Source organism: Dasypus novemcinctus, chromosome 15 (genome assembly GCF_030445035.2).
Source record: "Dasypus novemcinctus isolate mDasNov1 chromosome 15, mDasNov1.1.hap2, whole genome shotgun sequence".
NCBI lineage: Eukaryota > Metazoa > Chordata > Mammalia > Cingulata > Dasypodidae > Dasypus > Dasypus novemcinctus.
This window is the reverse complement of record NC_080687.1, coordinates 23,635,734-23,657,363: the sequence shown is the minus strand read 5'-3', so window position 1 is coordinate 23,657,363 and position 21,630 is coordinate 23,635,734. Positions and strand designations below refer to the sequence as shown.

General features: G+C 39.5%; 1 protein-coding gene across 2 annotated transcripts in view; it reads left to right on the top strand.

Moving 5' to 3' along the window:
• Window positions 1-21,630, top strand: part of COL4A2 (collagen type IV alpha 2 chain) — a 218,523-nt gene that overhangs the window by 130,789 nt on the left and 66,104 nt on the right. For both annotated transcript variants that reach the window (XM_058276427.1, XM_004447021.5), the window contains exons 13-18: window positions 18-116; window positions 12,106-12,141; window positions 12,742-12,792; window positions 14,435-14,479; window positions 20,157-20,210; window positions 20,549-20,615. In XM_058276427.1, coding sequence (XP_058132410.1) covers window positions 18-116; window positions 12,106-12,141; window positions 12,742-12,792; window positions 14,435-14,479; window positions 20,157-20,210; window positions 20,549-20,615 — 352 coding nt within the window. The remainder of the gene's footprint in view (window positions 1-17; window positions 117-12,105; window positions 12,142-12,741; window positions 12,793-14,434; window positions 14,480-20,156; window positions 20,211-20,548; window positions 20,616-21,630) is intronic.

Below are 21,630 nucleotides of genomic sequence, written 5' to 3'. Positions count from 1 at the left end.
TGCTAAACAATACACAGGGTGACATAGGACAGCCAGGACCCAATGGAATTCCATCAGAAATTGATCGTGCCATCACTGGACCCGGGAAAGACACAATTCTTCCAGATCAATACAAGGTAAAGGGTCTTCAGCAAAATTGACTGTATTCCTAGATGAACTGAAAGAAAGAGAAGAAAAATGGTACCTTTCTTCAATTTTAAGTCCAACAATCCCATTCAAAATGGAAAAGGTCTTCTACCAGAGAATTTTACTATCTAAGTGGCAAATAATGCACGCAAGCCCAACGAGGCCGTCCAGGAGGTTCAGCAGTGTTCAGCCCGTACAAAATGTAATGATAGAAATGGTACTTTTCTGAAGAGAATGTATTTCCCAACTCTCAGGTATCTGTCAAGATGGGATTTGGGTGCTCAGTCATGGGTGGGAGAGGGACAGTCACACACCCAGTGTGGTAATGGTGAAACCACTGCATTTAGGGAGGGAAGCAATTCAGGCAGGTGTGGCCTGAGTTAGGGGAGACAGTTGACGGAAGTAGCCTGTAAAAGTACAGTGGTATATATTTCCGGGAAAATGTATAAAGATGCTCTAAGGATCTTCATGAAGTAAGATCCATATTTCACTTTTTTCTACTTGCCAGAATTCCTCAAAGCAGAGAACACTGTACCATTTGGTTACAGAGCAGAAGACAACCTTTTTCTTGTAGTGTATCTAGATACACCTTGAAGGATAGAATGAGGCACTATTATAAATTTTGTGAATTACTTCTTCCTAACTGTAGGCTTAGCCCTCCAACCCTATGAGCCCACATTTTTCTTCTTCCTGGAGAATCTTCTTGTTACCCTAAACCATGAAAAGCTATTATGCTAAAGGTCAAAAATGTAAGGAGGCTCAGGTCTTTGCTTTGGGAAAACGGAAGGCATTTAGGACTCCCTAATGTAGAGGACATTTAGCTGTGTATTGCTTTGCTCACTTACTGTCCTCTGTGGTCTTGAATGGAGTCTAAGAACTATGCACACTTGTTACTTTATGTTGGTAAGTCCATTGGAGCCTACCAACAGAAATTCATAGTCTGTGTATGATTAAACATCTCTCACTTTGACTCAATGTTGCCAAAGGATTGGAAAATAACCTACATGGGAAAGAAATGTTAATTAAGAAGTTTTGGACATTGATAGAAATTTTTTTAAAAATCTCATTGCAAAGGTATTTCATAGATTGTCAACATATATTAAGTACTGTAATTTTATGTCACTAATTGGTATCTCTTTTAAAAGGAGTGGCCATTTGGCTGAGGATTTGTAATGTTGTGTTTGTATGAGATGTAAATTTTAGTAGGATTGAGACTGACTACAATGTGTAATTTGTAGAATAAGTATTATAATTTTCTAGGAAGACTTAATGTGACATTTTGTTGAGTTTGGGTATATACTCACTTTATGCAATACATGTTCTCTTGAAAAGTTAAATATGAAGAAATCTTGTTTAAATGCTATATAAATAAAAATTAGCCATTTAAAAAATTTTTTTTAAAAAGTGGCCTGAAGAGGAGGGGCAAGATGACGGCAGAGTAAGGAGCTCCAAAACTCAGCTTGTCCTACAGGGCAGTTAGTAATCACCCAGAGCTATCTAAAGCACCTGTTTGGGGGGCCCAGAAGACCAGAACAGTATCCTGCAACATGCTTAAAAGTGTGGAAAGAAAGGAGGAGACTGCCCATCTGCAGAGAAGATTGTAAGAAGAGCACTCCACACCACGGAGGCTGGTACCCATCCCCCACTGGCAGTGCAAGCCTCTTTGGGAACTATTCCGTGGCTGGAGTCAGAAGTTCCATTTCCCAAAAATGAGGGAGGAAGAGATGGTCAGACACTGACTTCAGCTGTTTATCAGTAAATTCGGCTGACTAGAGTATAATCCTAAGAACAGCTAAAGTTTGAACCTGTCAAAGCTGGAAAGAGGCCAGTAGCCACCATTTTAACCTTGTGCCTGACTTGAGGGGAAGCAGGGCTGATTGAAAATCACATTGATGTTAGGGACTGGCTTCTTTCCACCCAGATTGGATTACAGCCGTAGCCTTGGCCTCAGCCCCACCTCCAGCAGGGAGGAAGCTGCGGGAGGTGGGGGGTGACCTGCACCACTCCTCTCCAGGCAACTGTAGGTGCTTTTTGGTTGGCACAGACTCTGCAATCAGACACCTGGGACTCCATCCCCACCCTCCAGTATGATAGGAAGGGAGCTGTGTTTCCTTAGCCTCTCTGGGAAACTGGTTGCAGCATATACAGACAAGTCTTTTGGGTGCCTGTGTTTCCATCCCCACCCCGTTAAGGGCAGAAGGTACAATATTTCCTTAGCCTCTCAGAGCAACTGTAGGTGCTTTCTGCCCACACAGATAAGAGTGTTGGGCACGACAGAGCATCCATCCCCATCCCTGTCAGGGGAGGAGGGGGGCCAGTGCCACATCAGTCTACCTGAACAACTGTAGTCAATTTTGACCCGTATGGTTCAGTTTGCTCAGGATGCTCAGTTGCTCCATCCCTGTCTCCTGCAGGAGAGGAAGGGGCATGAAGCTTCATCATTCTCCTCTGGCAACTACAGATGGTCTTAGCCTGCACAGCGTGGATTATTACACATGGCTGCTGCTCCATCCCTACCCCTTGCAGAGGAGAAAGATGGGAGAAGCTTCATCAGTTCCAGGGGCAATGTAGGAACTCTAGAGCATACAGTAGCAACTACATCCTTGGTTCCTACTACACAATCTGCAAAGGAGAAAGGGCAAGAAAACCCTTAACTAAAGAGAGAAACCATACCCAGAACAAATATATCTAGTAAGTTAGACTCCAAGACACCAACAAAAAATTGCAATTCATACCCTGGGAAACAGAAAGATATGGCCAAGTCAAAGGAAGAAGATAAATCTCCAGATGACATAAAGGAGTTAAGACAACTAATCATTGATGTTAAAACAAATCTCCTTAATAAATTCAAGAGATGGCTAAAAAAGATTAAGGATATTAAGAAGACACTGGGAAAGCACAAAGAAGAATTTGAAAGCATACAAAGAAAAATAGCAGATCTTATGTGAACGAAAGGCACAATAAACGAAATTTAAAATACACTGGAGTCATATAACAGCAGATTCAAGGAGGCAGAAGAAAAGATCAGTGAGCTTGAAGACATGGCCTCCAAAAGTTAACATACAAAAGCATAGATAAAGAAAAGAATGGAAAAAACTGAATAGGGTCTCAGGAAACTAAATGATGGCAAGAGATGTCCAAACATATTTGTCATGGGTATCTCAGAAGGAGAAGTGAAGGGAAAAGAAGGAATATTTGAAAAAAAATAATGGTAGAAAATTTCCCCATCCTATTGAAAAACCTAGATATCTATGTCCAAGAAGCACAACATACTCCCATCCAAATAAATATGAATAGACCTACTCTGAGACACTTACTAATCAGAATGTCAAATGCCAAAGACAAAGAGAGAATTCTGAGAGCAGCAAAAGAAAAATGATACATCATGTACAAGGGATGCCCAAGAAGATTAAGTTCTTATTTCTCATCAGAAACCATGGAGACAACAAGGCAATGGTATGAAATATTTAAGAAATATGCAGGAGAAAAACTGCCAGCCAAGAATCATATCTGGCAAGATTTTCTTTCAAAAATGAGGGTGAATTTAGAATATTCACAGGTAAACAGAAACCGAGAGAGTTTGTAACCAAGAGACCAGCTTTGCAGGAAATACTAAAGAGAACGATCCAGCCTCTGAAAACAAAAGACAGGAGAGAGCGGTTTGAAGGAGAGTCTAGAAATGAAGATTATATCAGTAAAAGTAACAGTATAAAAAGAGTGAGGAAAACAAAATATGACAGATAAAACCCAAAGGTCAAAATAGGTGAAGTAAGAACTGCCTTTACAGTAATAACATTGAATGTTAATGGATTTAACATCCCCAATCAAAAGACATAGACTGGCAGAATGGTTAGAAAATATAAACCATCTATATGCTGTCTACAATAGATTCACCTTAGAGGCAATGATACCAATAGATTGAAATTGAAAGGCTGGAAAACAGTATTCCATGCATGCAATAACCAAAAAAAAAAAAAAAAAGGAGTAACTATACTTAAATTGGATGAAATAGACTTTAAAAGCATACTTGTTATTAGAAGCAAGGAAGAGCATTATATTATTAATAAAAGGGGCAAATCACCAGGATGAGATAACAATCATAAATGTATATGTACCTAACCAGGATGCCCCAAATTATATGAGGTAAACACTAGCAAAACTGAAGGGAGAAATAGATATCTCTATAGTAATAGTTGGAGACTTCAATACACCACTCTCAGCATTGGCTAGAACATCTAGGCAGAGGATCAATAAAGAAACAGAGCTTGAATAATATGATAAATGAACTAAACCTAATGACATATACAGAACATTGTATCCCAAAACAGCAAGATATACATTCTTCAGTACTCATGGCTCTTTCTCCAGAATAGACCCTATGATGTGTCTCAAAGCAGATCTCAATAAATTTAACAAGATCAAAATTATACAAAGCACTTTATCTGATCACAATGGAATAAAACTGTAAATCAACAATGGAGGAGGGAGAGAAAATTCACAAATATATGGAGATTAAACAACACAAATAATCAGTGGGTCAAAGAAGAAATTGTAAGAGAAATCAATAAATATCTCAAGACAAATGAAAATGCAATCAAAACCTATCAGACCTGGGAAGCGAATGTGGCTCAAGCAATTTGGCTCCCACCTACCATATAGGAGGTCCAGGGTTCAATACCCAGGGCCTCCTGGTGAAAGCAAGCTGGCCCATGCAGAGTGCTGCCCCGCACAGGAGTGCTGACCCCCACAGAGAGCTGACTCAGCAAGATGACACAACAAAAAGAGACACGAAGGAGAGACAATAAGACATGCAGCAGACCAGGGAGCTGAGAAGGTGCAAGAGAATGATTGCCTTTCTCCCACTCCAAAAGGTCCCAGGATTGGTTCCCAGGCCACCTAATGAGAATACAAGCAGACACAGAAGAACACACAGCGAATGGACACAGAGAGCAGACAATGGAAGGAGGAGAGAGAAATAAATATATATATATATATATTAGGCCTTATGGGATAAATGAAGGCAGTGCTAAGAGGGAAATTAATAGCCCTCAATGCTTACATTAAAAAAGAAGAAAGAGCTAGAATCAATGACCTAATTACACAGCTGGAGAACTAGAAAAAGAACAGCAAACTCTTCCCAAAGCAAGCAGAAGGAATGCAATAACAAAGATCAGAGCAGAAATAAATGAAATTAAGAAGAGAAAGAAAAAAAAAAAAGAGAAAATTGCCAAAGCCAAAAGTTGATTCTTTGAGAAGACTGACAAAATTGACATACCCTTAGCTAGACTGACAAAGAAAAAAAAAGATGCAAATAAATAAAAAATGAAAGCAGAGACATTACCACTGACCCCACAGAAATAAAAAAGATCATAAGAAGATACTATGAACAACTGTACATTAACAAACTAGACAAAGTAGAGGAAATGGAAAAATTCCTAGGAAAGTACCTACAACCTACACTGACCCTAGATGAAACAGAAGACTTCGCGAAACCAATCACAAGTAAAGAGAGTGAAACAGTTATCAAACAACTCCTATCATGAAAAGCCCAGCACAAGATGATTTCACAGGTGAGTTCTACCAAGCAGTCAAAGAAGATGTAATACCAGTCTTACTCATACTCTTCCAAGAAATTGAACAAGAAGTAACACTGCAAACCCATTCTATGAAGCCACTATCACCCTAATACCAAAGTCAGAAAAAGATAGTATGAAAAAAGAAAATTACAGGCCTATTTCCCTAATGAATACAAATACGAAACTCCTCAACAAAATACTTGCTAATTGAATCCAACAACACATTAAAGGAAATATTCATCATAATCAAGCAGGTTTTATACCAGGCATGCAAGGGTGGTTCAACACAAGAAAATCTATCAGCATAACACACCACATTAATAAATCAAAAAAGAAAAATCACATAATCCTGTCAATTGACACAGAAGAAAACATTTGACAAAATACAACATCCTTTCTTGATAAAAATACTATAAAAGATAGGAATTGAAGGAAACTTTGTCAACATGATAAAGGCAAAAGGGAAAAACCCACAGCTAACATTGTACTCAATAGTGAAAGACTGAAACCTTGCCTGTTGAGATCAGAACCAAAGCAAGAATGCCCAATGTCACCACTGTTATTCAATATAGTGCTAGAGGTTCTGGTAGAGCAGTCAGGCAAGAAAAAGAAATAAAAGACATCCAAATCGGAAAGGAAGAAGTCAAACTTGCGCTATTTGCAGATGATATGATCCTATACCTAGAAAGCCCCCAAAAATCTACAACAAAGCTGCTAGAGTTAATAAACTATTTCAGCAGTGTCGGGATACAAGATTAATATGCAAAAATCAGTAGTGTTTTTATACACTAGTAATGCACATTCTGAGGAGGAATTCGGGGGGGGAAATCCGTTTACAATAGTATAGCAGTTTGATATAGTTACGAATTCCAAAATTAGGTATTGGATTATGTTTGTAAACTGGTCTGTATCTGGGCATGACTAAATTATGATTAGGGCTTTGATTGGGCCACATCAGTAGGGCATTGAGTCCGTGGAGATTCACGGATAAAAGGCATGGCAAAGGACAGAGTTGAAGGGTTTTTAATGTTGGAGTTTGATGCTGAAGTATTAAGCTGGAGCCCCAGAACGTAAACACACAGAGGAAAGAGAAGCAAGCCCCAGGTAGAGAGGAACAGTGAGCCCAGAAAGAAGCAAGCCCTGGGAAGAGCAGAACCCTGAGCCCAGAGAGAAGCAAGACCTGGGAAGAGAGGAACCCAGGAAGCCTGAACCCTGGCAGACATTGGCAGCCATCTTGCTCCAACATGTGGAAGTAGACTTTGGTGAGAGAAGTAACCTATGCTTTATGGTCTTGTATCTGTAAGCTCCTAATCCAAATAATTACTCTTTATGGAAGCCAAAAGGCTTCCGGTATTTTACATCAGCACCCCTTTGGCTAACTAATCCAGAATTTGGTACCAAGGAGTGGGGAACTGCTTTTGCAATTACCAATTTGGAATGGTTTTATAAATGGGAAAGGGGTATTTTTTGGAAGAATTGTGAAATGCTTGATGGAAGCGGCCTAGATTGCTTTGAAGAGACTGTTGATAGCAATATGGATGCTAAAGAGACTTTTTATGATGCCTTAGAAGTAAATGTTGAAATTATTATTGGAAACTGGAAGAAAAGTGTTCCATATTTTGAAGTTGCAGAAAACTTAGCAAAATTAACTCCTACTGTTGTATGGAAGGCAGAATTTGAAAACAGCAGGCCTGGGCATTTAGCTTAAGATCTTTCCAAAGTAAACTTAGAGAATGCAGCTTGGCTTCTCTTTGCAGCTAATCATAAAATGCTAGATGAGAGAAATATACTGAGGACTGAACTGTTGGGCATAAAGAAAACAGAAACTGATTACAGAAATTCCAAGCCTTTGGAAATCAAGTCCCCAGAAGAAAGTGCCCCATTTGAGGACTTAACTAAACTTGGAACTTGTAAATCAGGATTGAAGAGGCAGTTATGTCAGAAAGACTTGTGGGAAGTCTTACTGTCTCATGGCTTGGACCCCTGCTTCCTGCATGCTAAACCAACAGACTTTTTGTGAGAGCTGTATGAACCAAGACCATTGTCAGCCTGTAATAAAAGGGACATGGAAAGGAGAGATTGAATGAGAAAGAGCTTTAAGAGGAAAACCATGGTAGCTTAGATCTGGAATTAAGATATCACCTTGGGCCAAGAGAGGAACCCCACCTATGTATAAAAAGAGGGTGAGTTTGCAGGAACACTTGAAGAGGGTGGATGTTCCCACTCAATGTTCAGGGAGAGTTTTGCTGCCCCATGGTACAGAGAGAGTAGAGCACATTGATTGGGCCACATCAGTAGGGCATTGAGCCCCTGCCCCTTGGTGGATGGGGACTCAGAGAAAAGACATGGCAAAGGATAGAGTTGGGAGTTTTGAGCTGGAGTCCCACAGGCGAATACAGAGAACACAGAGGAATAGAGACAGCTCCTTAGACACAGCAGAAGCCCCAGAGAGTGACACAGAGCCATTTGCCTAGTACAGCTGGTCTTGTGGAGTGAGCACAGCAGCTGAGCCTGGAGAGAAATGGAGCCCTAAAAGAAAGGAACCCAAGAAGCCTGAACTCTTGGCAGAGTTCTTGCCCTAACACGTGGCAATAGACTTTGGTGAAGGAAGTAACTTATGCTTTATGGCCTGGTAAATACCAGTTAAATACTCTTTATGAAAACCAACAGGCTTCTGGTGTTTTGCACCAGCAACTCTTTGGCTAAGTAATATAAATAGCAACTAAAAGAATCAAATATTTAAGAACAAATTTTACCAAGGATGCAAAACACTTGTATACAGAAAACTACAATGCATTGCTAACAGAAATTTTTAAAAAGACCTAAATGAAGATCATTCCATGCTCATGGATTGGAAGCCTAAATATCATTCAGATGTCAATTCTACCCTACCTGACATACAGATTCAAAGCAATCTGATAAAAATTCCACCAGCATTTTTTTAAAAAAATGGAAAACCCAATTATCAAAATTATTTGGAAAGGTAAGAGGCTCAAAATAGCCAGAAACATCTTAAAAAGGAAGAGCAAAATTGGAGGGCTTATACTTCCAGCCTTTAAATCATATTACCCTAGCTACAGTGGTAAAAACAGCATGGTATTTGCATAAAGATAGACACAAAGACCAATGGAACTGAATTGATGGTTCAGAAACAGATCCTCACATCTATGGTCAAGTAATTTTTGACAGGGCTATCAGACCCACCCAGCTGGGGTAGAACAGTGTATTCAACAAATGGTGCTGGGAGAACTAGATATCTATGGTCAAAAGAAAGAAAAGACCCCTGTCTCATACTTTATACAAAAATGTACTCAAAATGGATCAAAGACCTAACTATAAAATATACAACCATAAAGATCCTAAAAGGAAATGTAGGGAAAACATCCTGTATTAGTCAGCCAAAGGGGTGCTAATGCAAAATACCAGAAATCAGTTGGTTTTTATAAAGGGTATTTATTTGGGGTAGAAGCTTACAGTTACCATAAAACATAAGTTACTTCCCTCACCAAAGTTTTGCCATATTTGTAGCAAGATGGCTGCCAATGGCTGCCAGGGTTCCAGCTTCCTGGGTTCCTCTCTTCTCAGGGCTTGCTTCTCTCCAGGCTCAGGGTTCCTCTCTCCCCATGGCTTTCTTCTCTTTCCTCACAACCAAGCTCCTCCATGTGATTACTTCCTGGGGCTCCAGCTCAAGACTCCAACATCAAAAACTCCAATTCCCTTCTCTGCAGCGCAGTTTCTCTGAGTCCCCACCCACCAAGGGAGTCGGGCCTGAACATCCTACTGACGTGGCCCAATCGAAGCCTTAGTCATGATTTAATCAAGTAAAAGTAAAACCTCTGAATCCAATATAATCTAATATGCCCAGAGGAAAAGATCAGTCTACAAACATAACCCAAAATTTCTTTTTGGAATTCATCAATAATATCAAACTGCTACACATCTTCAAGACTTGGTGGTAGGTGGTGAATTCTTAAACCTTACACTGAAAGTACAGGCAACAAAAGAAAACACAGATAAATGGAACCTCCTCAAACTTTTGTGATTCAAAGGACTTTGCCACTGAAAAGGTAGCCCACTCAAGGGGAGAAAATATTTGGAAGCCACGTATCTGATAAGGGTTTGATTTCCATTCTATATAAAGAGATCATTCAGCTCAACAATAAAAGAGCAAGCAATCAAATTTTTTAAATGGGCAAAAGACTAAAATAGACATTTCTCTAAAGAGGACATACAAATGGCCAAAAAGCACATGAAAAAATGTTCAATAGCACTAGCTATGAGGGAAATGCAGATCAAAATGACAATGAGATATCATCTCACACAGCATAGAATGGCCATTATTTAAAAAAACAAACAGAAAACTCTAACTGGTGGAAAGGCTGTGGAGAAATAAGACACCCCTTTACTGTTGATAGGAACATAAAATGGTGCAGCCTCTGTGGAAGACAGCTTGGTGGTTCCTGAGGAAGCTAAATACAGAACCGCCATATAATCCAGCAATTCCTCTCCTAATAATATATCCAGAAGAACTGAAAACTGTGACATGAACAGGAATCTGCACACCAATGTTCATCGTGGCATTATTCACAATTGCCAAAAGATGGAAACAACCCAAGTATCCATCAACCAATGAATGGATAAACAAGTTGTGATATATACAAAGAATGGAATACTATGCTGCTGTAAGAAGAAATGAAATTGGGATGCATATGACAACATAGATGAACCTTCAAGACATTATGCTAAGTGAAGTAAGCCAGCCAGACATAAAAAGACAAATTGTCCCACTAATATAAACTAAATATGTAAAATAAATGCATTAAGTTAAAACCTAGAGTATAGGTTATTAGGAGATAAGAGGAGAGCTGAGAAAGTATACTGCTGCTTAATATATGTAGAAGTTTTAGTTAACTTGACCATAAAAGTGTAGAAATGGAGAGAGTTGATGGTAACACATAGTGAGTAGAACTAGTGCAGCTGGTATATAAATCTGGTTGTGGCTGAAAAGGGCAGTCTAAAGATGTAAATGTCATTTGAAAGAAAGCTAGAGAATATAGGGACTGAATAACGTACTGAACCCAGGGGTGGATGAGAAATGTGGTTAATAGTACAAATACAAGAATGACCTTCTATGAACTAGAACAAATGTACATCACTATTGCAAGGTAGTAAGAATGTGAGGAAGCATGGGAAAAATACAACTAATGTAACTCATGGACTATAGTCAACAGCAATACAGTAATATTCTTGTGTCAATGCCAAAGATGTACTGTGTTGATAATAGGGGATGTGGAAAAAAATAAACCAAGTTTACACTAGAGACCACAGTTAGTGGTAATAGTCTGATGATATTATCTCATAATCTGTAACGAAGGTTCCACAACAATGTAGTGTGTTGGTGGAAGGGTGTTGTATGGGAATTCCACACACGTGCATAATTGTTTTAAAAGTTCACAACCTCTCTAATAAAACATTTTATTTTAATTTTTTAAGTGGCCTGAGAGGTACTGTAAGGCAAATGTGCCAAAGGAAAGTGTGGCTAGAAACTGGTAATTGTCTCCACTGAGTAATAGAACAGCGTGCCCCCAAAGCTGCACAATGGCAGTAGCAGCAACCTAGGCAGGCAAGGGCTGGCGGCACTGACACCAGCCCTCAGTAGTCATCTTGGGTCCAGGTACAGTCCAGGGAATGAGTCTGACCCCTCGTAGAGCCCCCAACCACTTTCAGAGCAGGAGCCCGAGGGTGGAGCAGGACCCAGAAGCAGGTTTGACTGATGCTGAGGCATTTGAGTTCCCGGATTGCCTTTCCTTCCTGGAGAAGATTGGTTCCAGGGGGACAAAAGCAAGCCTGCAAGAAGTAGTCTTGTGCTGCAGGGATCCTCAGTGCTATTCTAGGAGTGATGTAGCAAGGGACCAAGCTGGTCACTACATTTCTTTCACTATTTTACACTAAGAGAAGTGGGGAAAAATGAATCATACAAAATTGACAATGGTTTCTAAAGCCACATTTGTTGAGGATTTTAATGCATTCCAAATATATCTTTTCCTCAGAGTATCTTCCAGATAATGTTTTATTCAAGCTAATATTATAATTAGCAGATACTTCTACCACAGGAATGTTAATACATGCTTGTAGGGTGATAAAAGGAAACTGTACAGCTTGAAGAGTGGACAATATTTCAATAATGCCAAAAATAACACACGATAATTTATATTGTCAAAATCCAAAAGAAATAATGCTTTTTTCCTTAAATTTTGAAGCTGCAAAATTTGGGAGTCATTTGTTCCAATTAATTTATAAAGATTATTAAAATACATTCCACCTTATATCATAAACCCTGAAAGGTTTCAAATATTACTATTCTCAAATTAATACAAGTTTCTTTTTTTCATATTCTTCACAGGGCGAAAAAGGAAGTGAAGGGGAACCAGGAAGAAAAGTAAGTCAACTAATAAATATGTTTGTTATCACATGTAATTCCTAAATTCTAGGTGTTTTTATTGGGATGATAGACTATACAGCAGTCTAAATGCATGCTTGGTTTCTCACCCGCTTATCTACAACTGGAAACTATTATCATTCATTTTTACCCTTTTTTTTTCCAGAAAAACAAATTTTCACATTTCTTCCTTTTTGCATAATAAACACAAGCAAATCAACATTTTCTGAAGTTTATGAAATGAACCTAAACTCATTAAAAAGAGAAGATTTGGGGGTGGAGAGGGCGTGGAGGGCTGGGAAGGTTTTATGAGCTGGCTTCCGTTCTGGGACCCGGGCTGTCTCACTGCCCTGCCCTCTCTTTTTCATCTTTTCTTGTCATCCCTCGTAGTCCCACTTCTCCCCTATGTCACTTAGTATGTGATAGTCTGGGCAGGCAGACGCGCTCTCTCTATGAATCCCGTCAGGTAGTCTGGCCACAGTCAGGGTGTGAAGAAGATGCGATCCTGAAGCACATCAAGATTCAAGTGTCCCTGGGCCTCTGCTTGTCAGGGGTCCATTTCCTGTGCTGCATCCTGATGTTCTCTTTGTCCTCTCCTAGGGCATTTCCTTGAAGGGAGAAGAAGGAATCATGGGCTACACCGGAATGCGGGTAAGCCATGCATTTTAGAACCGTGATTTTTACAACAGTGCATCTCCACTTGAAAAATGGGACCAGAACCCCCCAAAAAAATGCTTCTGCTTGGGCTGTGGTAACCAAAAATATTGAATGCTCAAATAGAAGTTTATTTCTTGTTGCCCTAGGAGTCCAACAAAGCTGTCCCTAGTTAGGGGTGGCGGGTCTCCTCCTTGGAGGTTCAGCCATCTGCAGGCTCCTAGGCAGTGCCTTCCTCTGAAAAGCCTTGGCCTGGGAGTGGTACAGCCTCCTCTGCTCTCCTTCCCCAGGCCAGAACTCAGTCACATGACCAACGCAACAGCAGGGGAGGTTGGGAAATATTTTCTAGCCAGTAGCCAGAGAGGAGAAAACGGAGTTTTGTTGACTATCTGGTAATCACTGCCACTGAAAAGACATGTTTTACAGTCCTCAAAAACTAGAACACATAGGCTTATTAGAACATTGGAGTAAGGCCTGTTAATACTTTTTACTATCTTTATGAATTTCTCTTTTTTTCCTTTTTTTCCTTTTATTTATTTTTAATTTTATTTTTAATTATCTTTTTTTAAAGTTAATAGATCACATAGAACATTACATTAAAAAACATAAAAGGTTCCCATATACACCACTCCCCACCCCCCACCCCATCAATTTTTTAATTGTATTTTTTTTAAGATACATAGATCACAAAAAATGTTACATTCAAAAAATATAAGAGGTTCCCATATAACCCTCACCCCCTCTCACCCCACTTCTCCCACATCAACAACCTCTTTCATCATTGTGACACATTCATTGCATTTGGTGAATACATTTTAGAACACTGCTGCACCACATGGATAATAGTTTACATTGTAATTTACACTCTCCCCCAGTCCATTCAGTGGGTTATGGTAGGATATATAATGTCTCTTTATTTCTTTAAATGGTACATATGATACACTATATGAAAGTATATCATTTTAGATTTATCTCCTTTAGGAAATACAAGGCATCTTCTGATAGTTTTGATACCTTACATAGTAAAGGTAATTTTGCTGTTATGATGGGTTTTACTTCTTTTAGGCCTCTTCATCATAATTGTATATTCTTGGGCCCTCCTTTCAAAATAGGGAAGAATTGTATTTGGTAGTTTGTTACCATTCTTCAAAATCTGGGCTTAAGAATTGTTGCATCAGTCCGTTTTATTTTATTTTTTTAAAGATCTATTTTGTTTCCTTATTTCTCCCCACCCCCTCATTGTTTGTTGTCGCTGTGTCTTTTTGTTGTGTGCTGGTCTTCTCTTTCTAGGAGGCACCGGAAACCGAACCCAGGACCTCCCATGTGGGAGGGAAGCGCTAATCTCCTGAGCCACCTCCACTCCCTGCTTTGTAGGCTCTCTCATTGTGTTTCCTCGCTCTTAGTTGTGTCCTCTCACTGCATCATCTTGTTGAGTCAGCTCGCCATCTTGCTCGTCTTCTCCAGGAGGCACCGGGAACTGAACCCAGACCTCCCATGTGGTAGGCGGGAGCTCAGTCACCTAAGCCACATTCACTTCCCCTATTTTATTTTAATTGGTGTCTGGAATCTAAAAATGCCTTCTGGAAATCTTTGCTTTGTATACTGAGCTGTTATTGCTTTTGTTTTCTCTTCAATTTAGGGCACCCCTGGCTTTAATGGAGAAAAAGGATCACCAGGAGAGAAAGTAAGTTTGAAACATAAAATGCAATCTGCTCAGGGCCTGAAACATCTTGCAAAGGTCACATGCAGACTGTCATTTCTCAGAAACATTTGTCCCAGGCAAACACATTTAAAACTCAGTCTGCATTTCCAGCGGCATAAATAACCCTTCTTCCCAGATCATCCACTAGACTTGAGTCAGATCATTTACCTCTTTTCTCATTTTTGCAGATCAGCCTCCTGATTCTTTCCACCTTTCTCTCCCTCGAGGCTTCCCTTCACTCAAGCCTACCAGTCGTGGCTTTTGTACACAGCCTTCTCTGCCATCATTTATCACTCTTAGAAGGGTTGTCCACTTGCTGACCAAGGGTTGACCCTACATTTTTTTATATTGACCTCATGCATCATGACACCTGTTTATGTTCACTGATGACCTAGTTCATTCTTTTTACCATGTGTTCTTTGGACAGATAGTTTTGTCTGTCTTTTAGAAGAAACTTTTATGTGAAAAATATATTATGAATCTAGATCAGAACTGGAGTTGTAGAAAAGCTAGATCATACCGGATATAAGAGAGAGTACACATAGAAATAAATTTTTTTAATGCATGATTAATCATTTATTTTCACTAATCATTATTTCACAGACTATGTAGCCTGTTTCCTTCCATTGCAGACCCCCACATTCTTTACACTGCAACTTAATAGTTCCTTGGGTATCATTTCAGATAGATGCTAGCACATAACAAGCACATTTTCTTACATGCACTTAATTTAACAAAAACATAAACATATACATGACTCTGCCCTTTTTTTTTTTTCACCCCAGCTGCCTTGGAGATTATTCCACATTAGCATTTCCAGATCTACCTCATTCTTTTAACAAGCTGCCTAGAACTGCAGTAACTATTTATACCATTTCATGGTGGTTCCTATTGTTCGCTATTTCACAGAACCATTATGGTACATACATTGGTGGCCACTGGTAGTATTTCCCTAACTCAGTCCTAGTAGGTGCACAGAAATAGATTTTTAAAAAGAAAATAGATTCAGCCTCACAATGATGACTCCATTGATTCCTGCACATGGCTCCATTGCAGGATGGTAGCGTAATGTCTAGAGATCCATAACAACCATGGTTAGAAGCACTGCAGGTGCACCAGTCCCCTTCTGGGAGGTTCTGCCATGCTTGCTGTGGGACTACAAGTTGACCTGGCCTCCCAGATTCAATTTCTGACTCCACTGCCTCTAGGCACAGGCTGTATCAACCCGGTGTTCTGAGTTTGGCCACTCACAGTAGCACTAATCTGGACTCCTTGCTGCACCCTCAATTGACCTTATTCTTCCCAACCCTCCCCTTCTATCCTAAGCTAGATCAGGGCCCTGATACTAGGCTTTGCTCTAATTATATCCAACTTTACATAAATTACTTATTGATAGGAGATATCCCAAAACGCAGCAGACCTAGAGAGATAGCTTCCCATGCCACACGCCAGCCAAAGGCCAAAGGTCAAATGCTAGTTTAAGGATTACAATAAGCAAATGTCAAGAGACAGAGGACTAAAGCAAAACATCACATTGGCACCTTAAAAGTTATTCATTTCCACCCTCTCCATATAATTATTGTGCTACTGTTCGTATTTTCATTTCTTATCACTTGCCAGTGAAATCATAATTATTAATCTTATGATGCCCAACACACTGGAGTTGTAGTGTTTTTAAAATGCAGTTCAACCCAACTGCCCCCTAGAATTCAGAAGTTAACGAGAGAGAACGAGACTCAGCAAGCACTGACCACCTGCCATCTTTGACTGCTGTGGTCCACATGTTAGAATTTCAGCTTTCTACAGCTGCAACAACTTAGGAAGACACAGATACTTTCTGAGGGGAAATAGTTTACTTGACTATAAAAATAAGAAGTCAGGACATACACAAATGACTCAATCTTAGCACTTGCCCCTACCAAACTGCGTCACAGTCATGTCTGTTGTATGTTATCTTGCTTGCCAAGTCGGCTCACAGACTTTGATTTTATGCTATAAAATGGAAACAGAAACTAAATGCAGCTTCAAGGAACAACTATGAACAGTAATGTCAACATTGCATCAAAGTGGGATGAAGTGATAAAGAAAATATATTCTGGGAAAGATCTTGTCTTCTGAATGCACACAGAATCAGTTCCCCGTCTTCCTCCTGAGACTAATAGAATTTCTATTAGTTCTACCTTTTTTAAAAGAGTATGGGAAAATGACTTTTATGGATTTGGCTTTATTAAATTTCCTGAAAAAATTAAAGTTTCCTCCTTCCTTTTCTAGGGGAAACATACTTGGAATAATTGAACAAAAGATTTGAATATCCTAGGGTAATGTCAAATAGTTTTCATTGAGACCTATTCTTCTTTGAGGGGATAAATGTTTAAAGCCAGCCTCATGCGTCATGCTGTTGAAGCCCTCCCTTTATCAGCAGAACTATTTGAACTACATCAGAACTAGGCAGGACTCAAATGACATCTCATTAACACATGGCATAGCAGTGGATAAGTTTCATTCTTACTGAGTGCCAGCCTTAAGAAGGCTGGTTATGGCTAATAGTTTATATTTACTTTGTTGTTGCTTTTTTACAACGTAATATTGGTTTTTTCTCTATTTTTTAAAAATGTTACATTCAAAAAATATAAGCAGTCCCCAAATACCCCACAACCCCCCTCCCCCCACTCCTCCCACATCAACAACCTCTTTCATCATCGTGGGACATTCATTGCATTTGGTGAATACATTTTGGAGCCTGCTGCACCACATGGATAATGGTTTACATTGTAGTTTACACTCTCCCCCAGTCCACTCAGTGGGCCATGGCAGGACATACAGTGTCCAGCATCTGTCCCTGCAGTACCACCCAGGACAACTCCAAGTCCTGAAAATGCCCCCACATCATATCTCTTCTTCCCTTTCCCTACCCTCAGCAGCTGCCGTGGCCACTTTCGCCACATCAGTGCTACCATTTCTTCCATTACTAATCACAATAGTTCCATAGTAGAATATCAGTAAGTCCACTCTAATTCATACTCTGTTCCTCCATTCTGTGGACCCTGGGATGGTGATGTCCACTCCACCTCTTTATCGAGAGGGGGCTTAGTTTCCACATGGATGATTATATTTACTTCTGAGTAGTTTGAAGTGGAGACAAGTGAACTCAGATTGGGTTCTCTTACTAAAAATCTGACTTCCACTCTTATAAACTAAATGCCATTAGTTTTCAGGCCTTTCAGGGTTTCTCTGAAACACATGACTTCTATACCGTAGAACCTAACTAATGCTCCCCCAACCGCTATGAAATGTCTAAAGATTCAGCTAAGAGACTTTGCTACTGTAAGCTTTTGCTCAGTGAAAAATCAAATGAATAGCAGAAAGATGAGGGGGTCATGTCCAAACTACTTAAAACAGTTAACTCTTTTTAAGCTCTCTAGACATATACATTTCACTAAAAGTCTCTAATCATAAATTCTTTTTGTCTCTTCATTACAGCCAGTCTCTAAAGACTTCTGCTTGATGATTCTTCATTAGCCTAGTTTGAGTTATTTTTGCCCTTGAAAGAGAGAAAATTGATTACTTTTTAAATTCTACAATCAGAACTTCCCATAAATCATATATATGTCCTCATCAAATTCAAATCAGTGAAGTGTTATTAAAATGGGAAAGGGTGGGAGGAGAAATGCATACTTTCAAAACCCTTTGTAATTATTCATTCTAACATAGACATTTATGTGAATGTCATTTCCTGACTTTTTAGTTTCTCCAAATGATTGGGGTCTGTGATATACTTAGCAGGAGCCACATCAAAGCAAGGTCTCAGGGAACCTGCGGAGTCCCTGCTCAGTCCTTTCCAGGATTAGAGTCACTCGCATCACCTGAGTAGAACTTCAGCTAATTCCTCCTAGACCAGCCACCCCCCTGCTTTCCACCACACCTTTTATTATGTCTACCACTGAGAAACACAGAGCAAAATGTTTAGATCATTGCTTTGACTTTTGGGGTGCCAGCCAGTTGCCAGTGGTCTCAGATGAACCTTGAGTGTTCATTTAATTTCCCCACTTGCTGTGGTAAGTTATACCTAATACTCATTTATCCTCTCTCCCTTCTGGTCAATTTATCCTCTTTGAGGACTCACAAGGAAAGTTTGAGATCATTGTTTTCGCTGTTGGGGTTCCAGGGTATTGGGGTTCCAGTTGCCAATAGTCCCAGTGCTATTTAGTTTCCCCCTTTCTCAAATTGATTTTACACAGTACCCAGTTGATCCCAAACTGTTTAGACATTTTACATCCCAATTTATTTGACAGAGGTTACAAGCACTTGGTATGTGGAGGTGCTTATTATTGTTGATGATATCACAGCACAACTGATCAATGCTTGGGTGAACAAGTGCAGTTTTGACAAATTCTAGTGCATTATTTGAACTGGACTCTTAACGTTGATTCTTGGCAGTGCTCAGGCAAAATGCCTCATTGCCAGCTTTCCAGTCACTGGCATGTCTTTCAGGACTCCTAGCTTATCCCATGAGATAGCCTCTTAATAGGATATCATTTTTAATATCAGAGATGTGAAAGGCTTTTAGCATCTAGGAAAATCTGCCTTCACTTTTGAATCTTCAGCACCACCTAGTGTGAAAGAAAATCTCAATCTAAATCATGGGCCCAAAATGAACAACACAAAAATTAAGCCAATTTTTGCTTATTCTAGAAAACATGTTCCTAGATTTCAAAAGTAAAATAGTCAGATAATGAGCATTTTTATAGCATTGGCACCAACAATTCTGAATTTTCTTTTAGAGAGTTGTGGGTCTACTGAACAATGCTGTATAAAATACAGGATAATCTGAAATATTGAGGCCCTACCATACATATTCTTAAGAGGGAATAATTTTCTGGATTGATAATTTTAAACCTTGATCCAGACACTTCATGATATGATTCGAACAGATAAACTTTTTCAAGAAATATTAAAAGGAATTAGAAAGCAACAATCAGCATCAGAAAATTTTTTAATATAATGAAGAAAGAAGTATTTCCAAATTTAGAGGCTTTAATGCTTCTACTTAGTATCAGTGAAATTTTTCAAAACCCATTTTGGGGGAAGGTTTTAATAGGTGAAGGGGCTGCCAACCCCTGAAACACTGATCAATCATTACACTGCTGAAGCGGGACAGCCTAACTTTACGTACCTCCTGATGTGCTGCAATAGGAAGTACACAGCACCCACGTGAACAATTCTTGCTGAAAAGATGAACCTGAATCTAACTACACCTCTAGATCTAATAACTAATTCAGAACAATGGAGGGCTGAGGAGCACAGTATCCACCACCACAAGGTGGAAATCAACCAAATCTAGCGCATAGGGTATTTAACAGCACAAATGACCCAGTGTCTTCAAGTTCAACAACAAGAAAGTATGTTTAAAAAACAGAAAGGAAGAGGAAATTATTATGACTTAAAAGAGGCTTAAGAGACATAGCAACCAAATGCCATATTTGGATTTTGTATGGATCCTATTTCAAACAGAGCAACTCTACAGACGTTTTTTGAGGCAATCGGGGAAAACTGAGCATAGACTGGCCGGTAGATTGTTTTAATGGATTATTACTAATTTTATTAGATATAATATATGTTATAGATAAAAAAAATTTTTAATAAAACCTCTTTCTTACAGGGAAGTAGAGGACTGAATGGCTTAGAAGGCCCCACTGGACCTAAAGGACCAAAGGTGATCTTGTGTTTTAATTTTCTTTTTTTCTTTCTTATTTCTTTCCTTTTTCCCAGTTCACCCTTCCTGGATGGCTCAGATATCATTATCAATAATGTAATAAGACCCTGTATGTAGTACAGAAAACACAGTCACTTAACCATTTCTGGTGGTTGACAAGGATTTCAAATGAGATTGAAACCTGCCTATAGCATTTTCAGCTGGTGCATCTGGCTGTGGCTGGGACGCCACGGCACAGTGGGGTTTTGCCCTGTGCACAACCTGTGGTTCAGTTACACATTGTCTAAAACTCCAAAAGCCTGTTCTCACACTTTTGTTTTCCTCTTTTCCTTCTCTAGGGAGAAGTGGGTGACCAAGGCCTCCCAGGACCACCAGCCTACTCCCCCCATCCTTCCCTAGCAAAAGGTTTGTATGCAGTTGCCCCTACGTGATTGAGCACCACATATGCATTTTGTTCTCAATTATAGCAACAAAAAACAAGAAATTGAAAGCATTGCCTTATGAGACTCACTCTCTTCTACATCTTCCCTTGTGGTTTAAAAGTTAGCATTCCTGGGAGAACTCACTGCTGCCCAGGTGAGAGCCCTCTATTGGAAAGTCCTTTCATTTCTACATCACTTGTACAGGCTCTAGTTTTGCCTTCTGAAATCTCAATCCTTAAATCCAGTCCTTCTGCACATCTGAGTCACCCTCCTGTCATGTGTCCAGGTGTCAAATATTTGCTTTCCTGCTTGGATGTGAACCATCTGTCTATTTCATACCTATTTTTATGTCTTCATCCAAACATTGAAAAACGTGTAGAACAGAACAAAATCAAAGGGCTAAGCCTGGTGGTGTCCCCTAGTCATCTCTGTCTGGGTTGACATCAAACCATTAATTGGTCTAATTTGACTTCTGTGTTCCACCATCTACCCACCTGTAGAGCCAGCGTTTCACCTTCTTATTCATGAAATCCAAAACATCTGACAGCCCAGAAACCCCACTGAAAAGGAACATGAGGTTGATTCAGCTTAACTTATTATTAGGGATTTGGGGAAAATGGAAATACTCTCTTTGAGGCTTTGGGAATATAATTTTTAAAAATTAACATTACCAGCATCTTTTCTGCATTATTGAAAAATGTCACTGACTGAGAGCCCAGAATTCATTTAGTTTCCCTTTCACCACACCAGATTCCTGAAAACCACACTGGGAAGGTGAATAATTTTTAAAAATAATTTTTGCCCACATGTAGTGTTAGAAATGCTGCAGTTCTCCTCTGTGCTACTTGACAGTGTTCCTGCATTTTTTGGTGAGCTGCAGTATTAACTGAGTTGTATCCCAGGGTTTTAGAGTTAAAGGCTCCCTAATAAACAGATTCCCTCAGGGAAAAGATGAAAACAAACTTGTCTTTTAAAAGGTAGTGCTGCAAGAGCTTGTC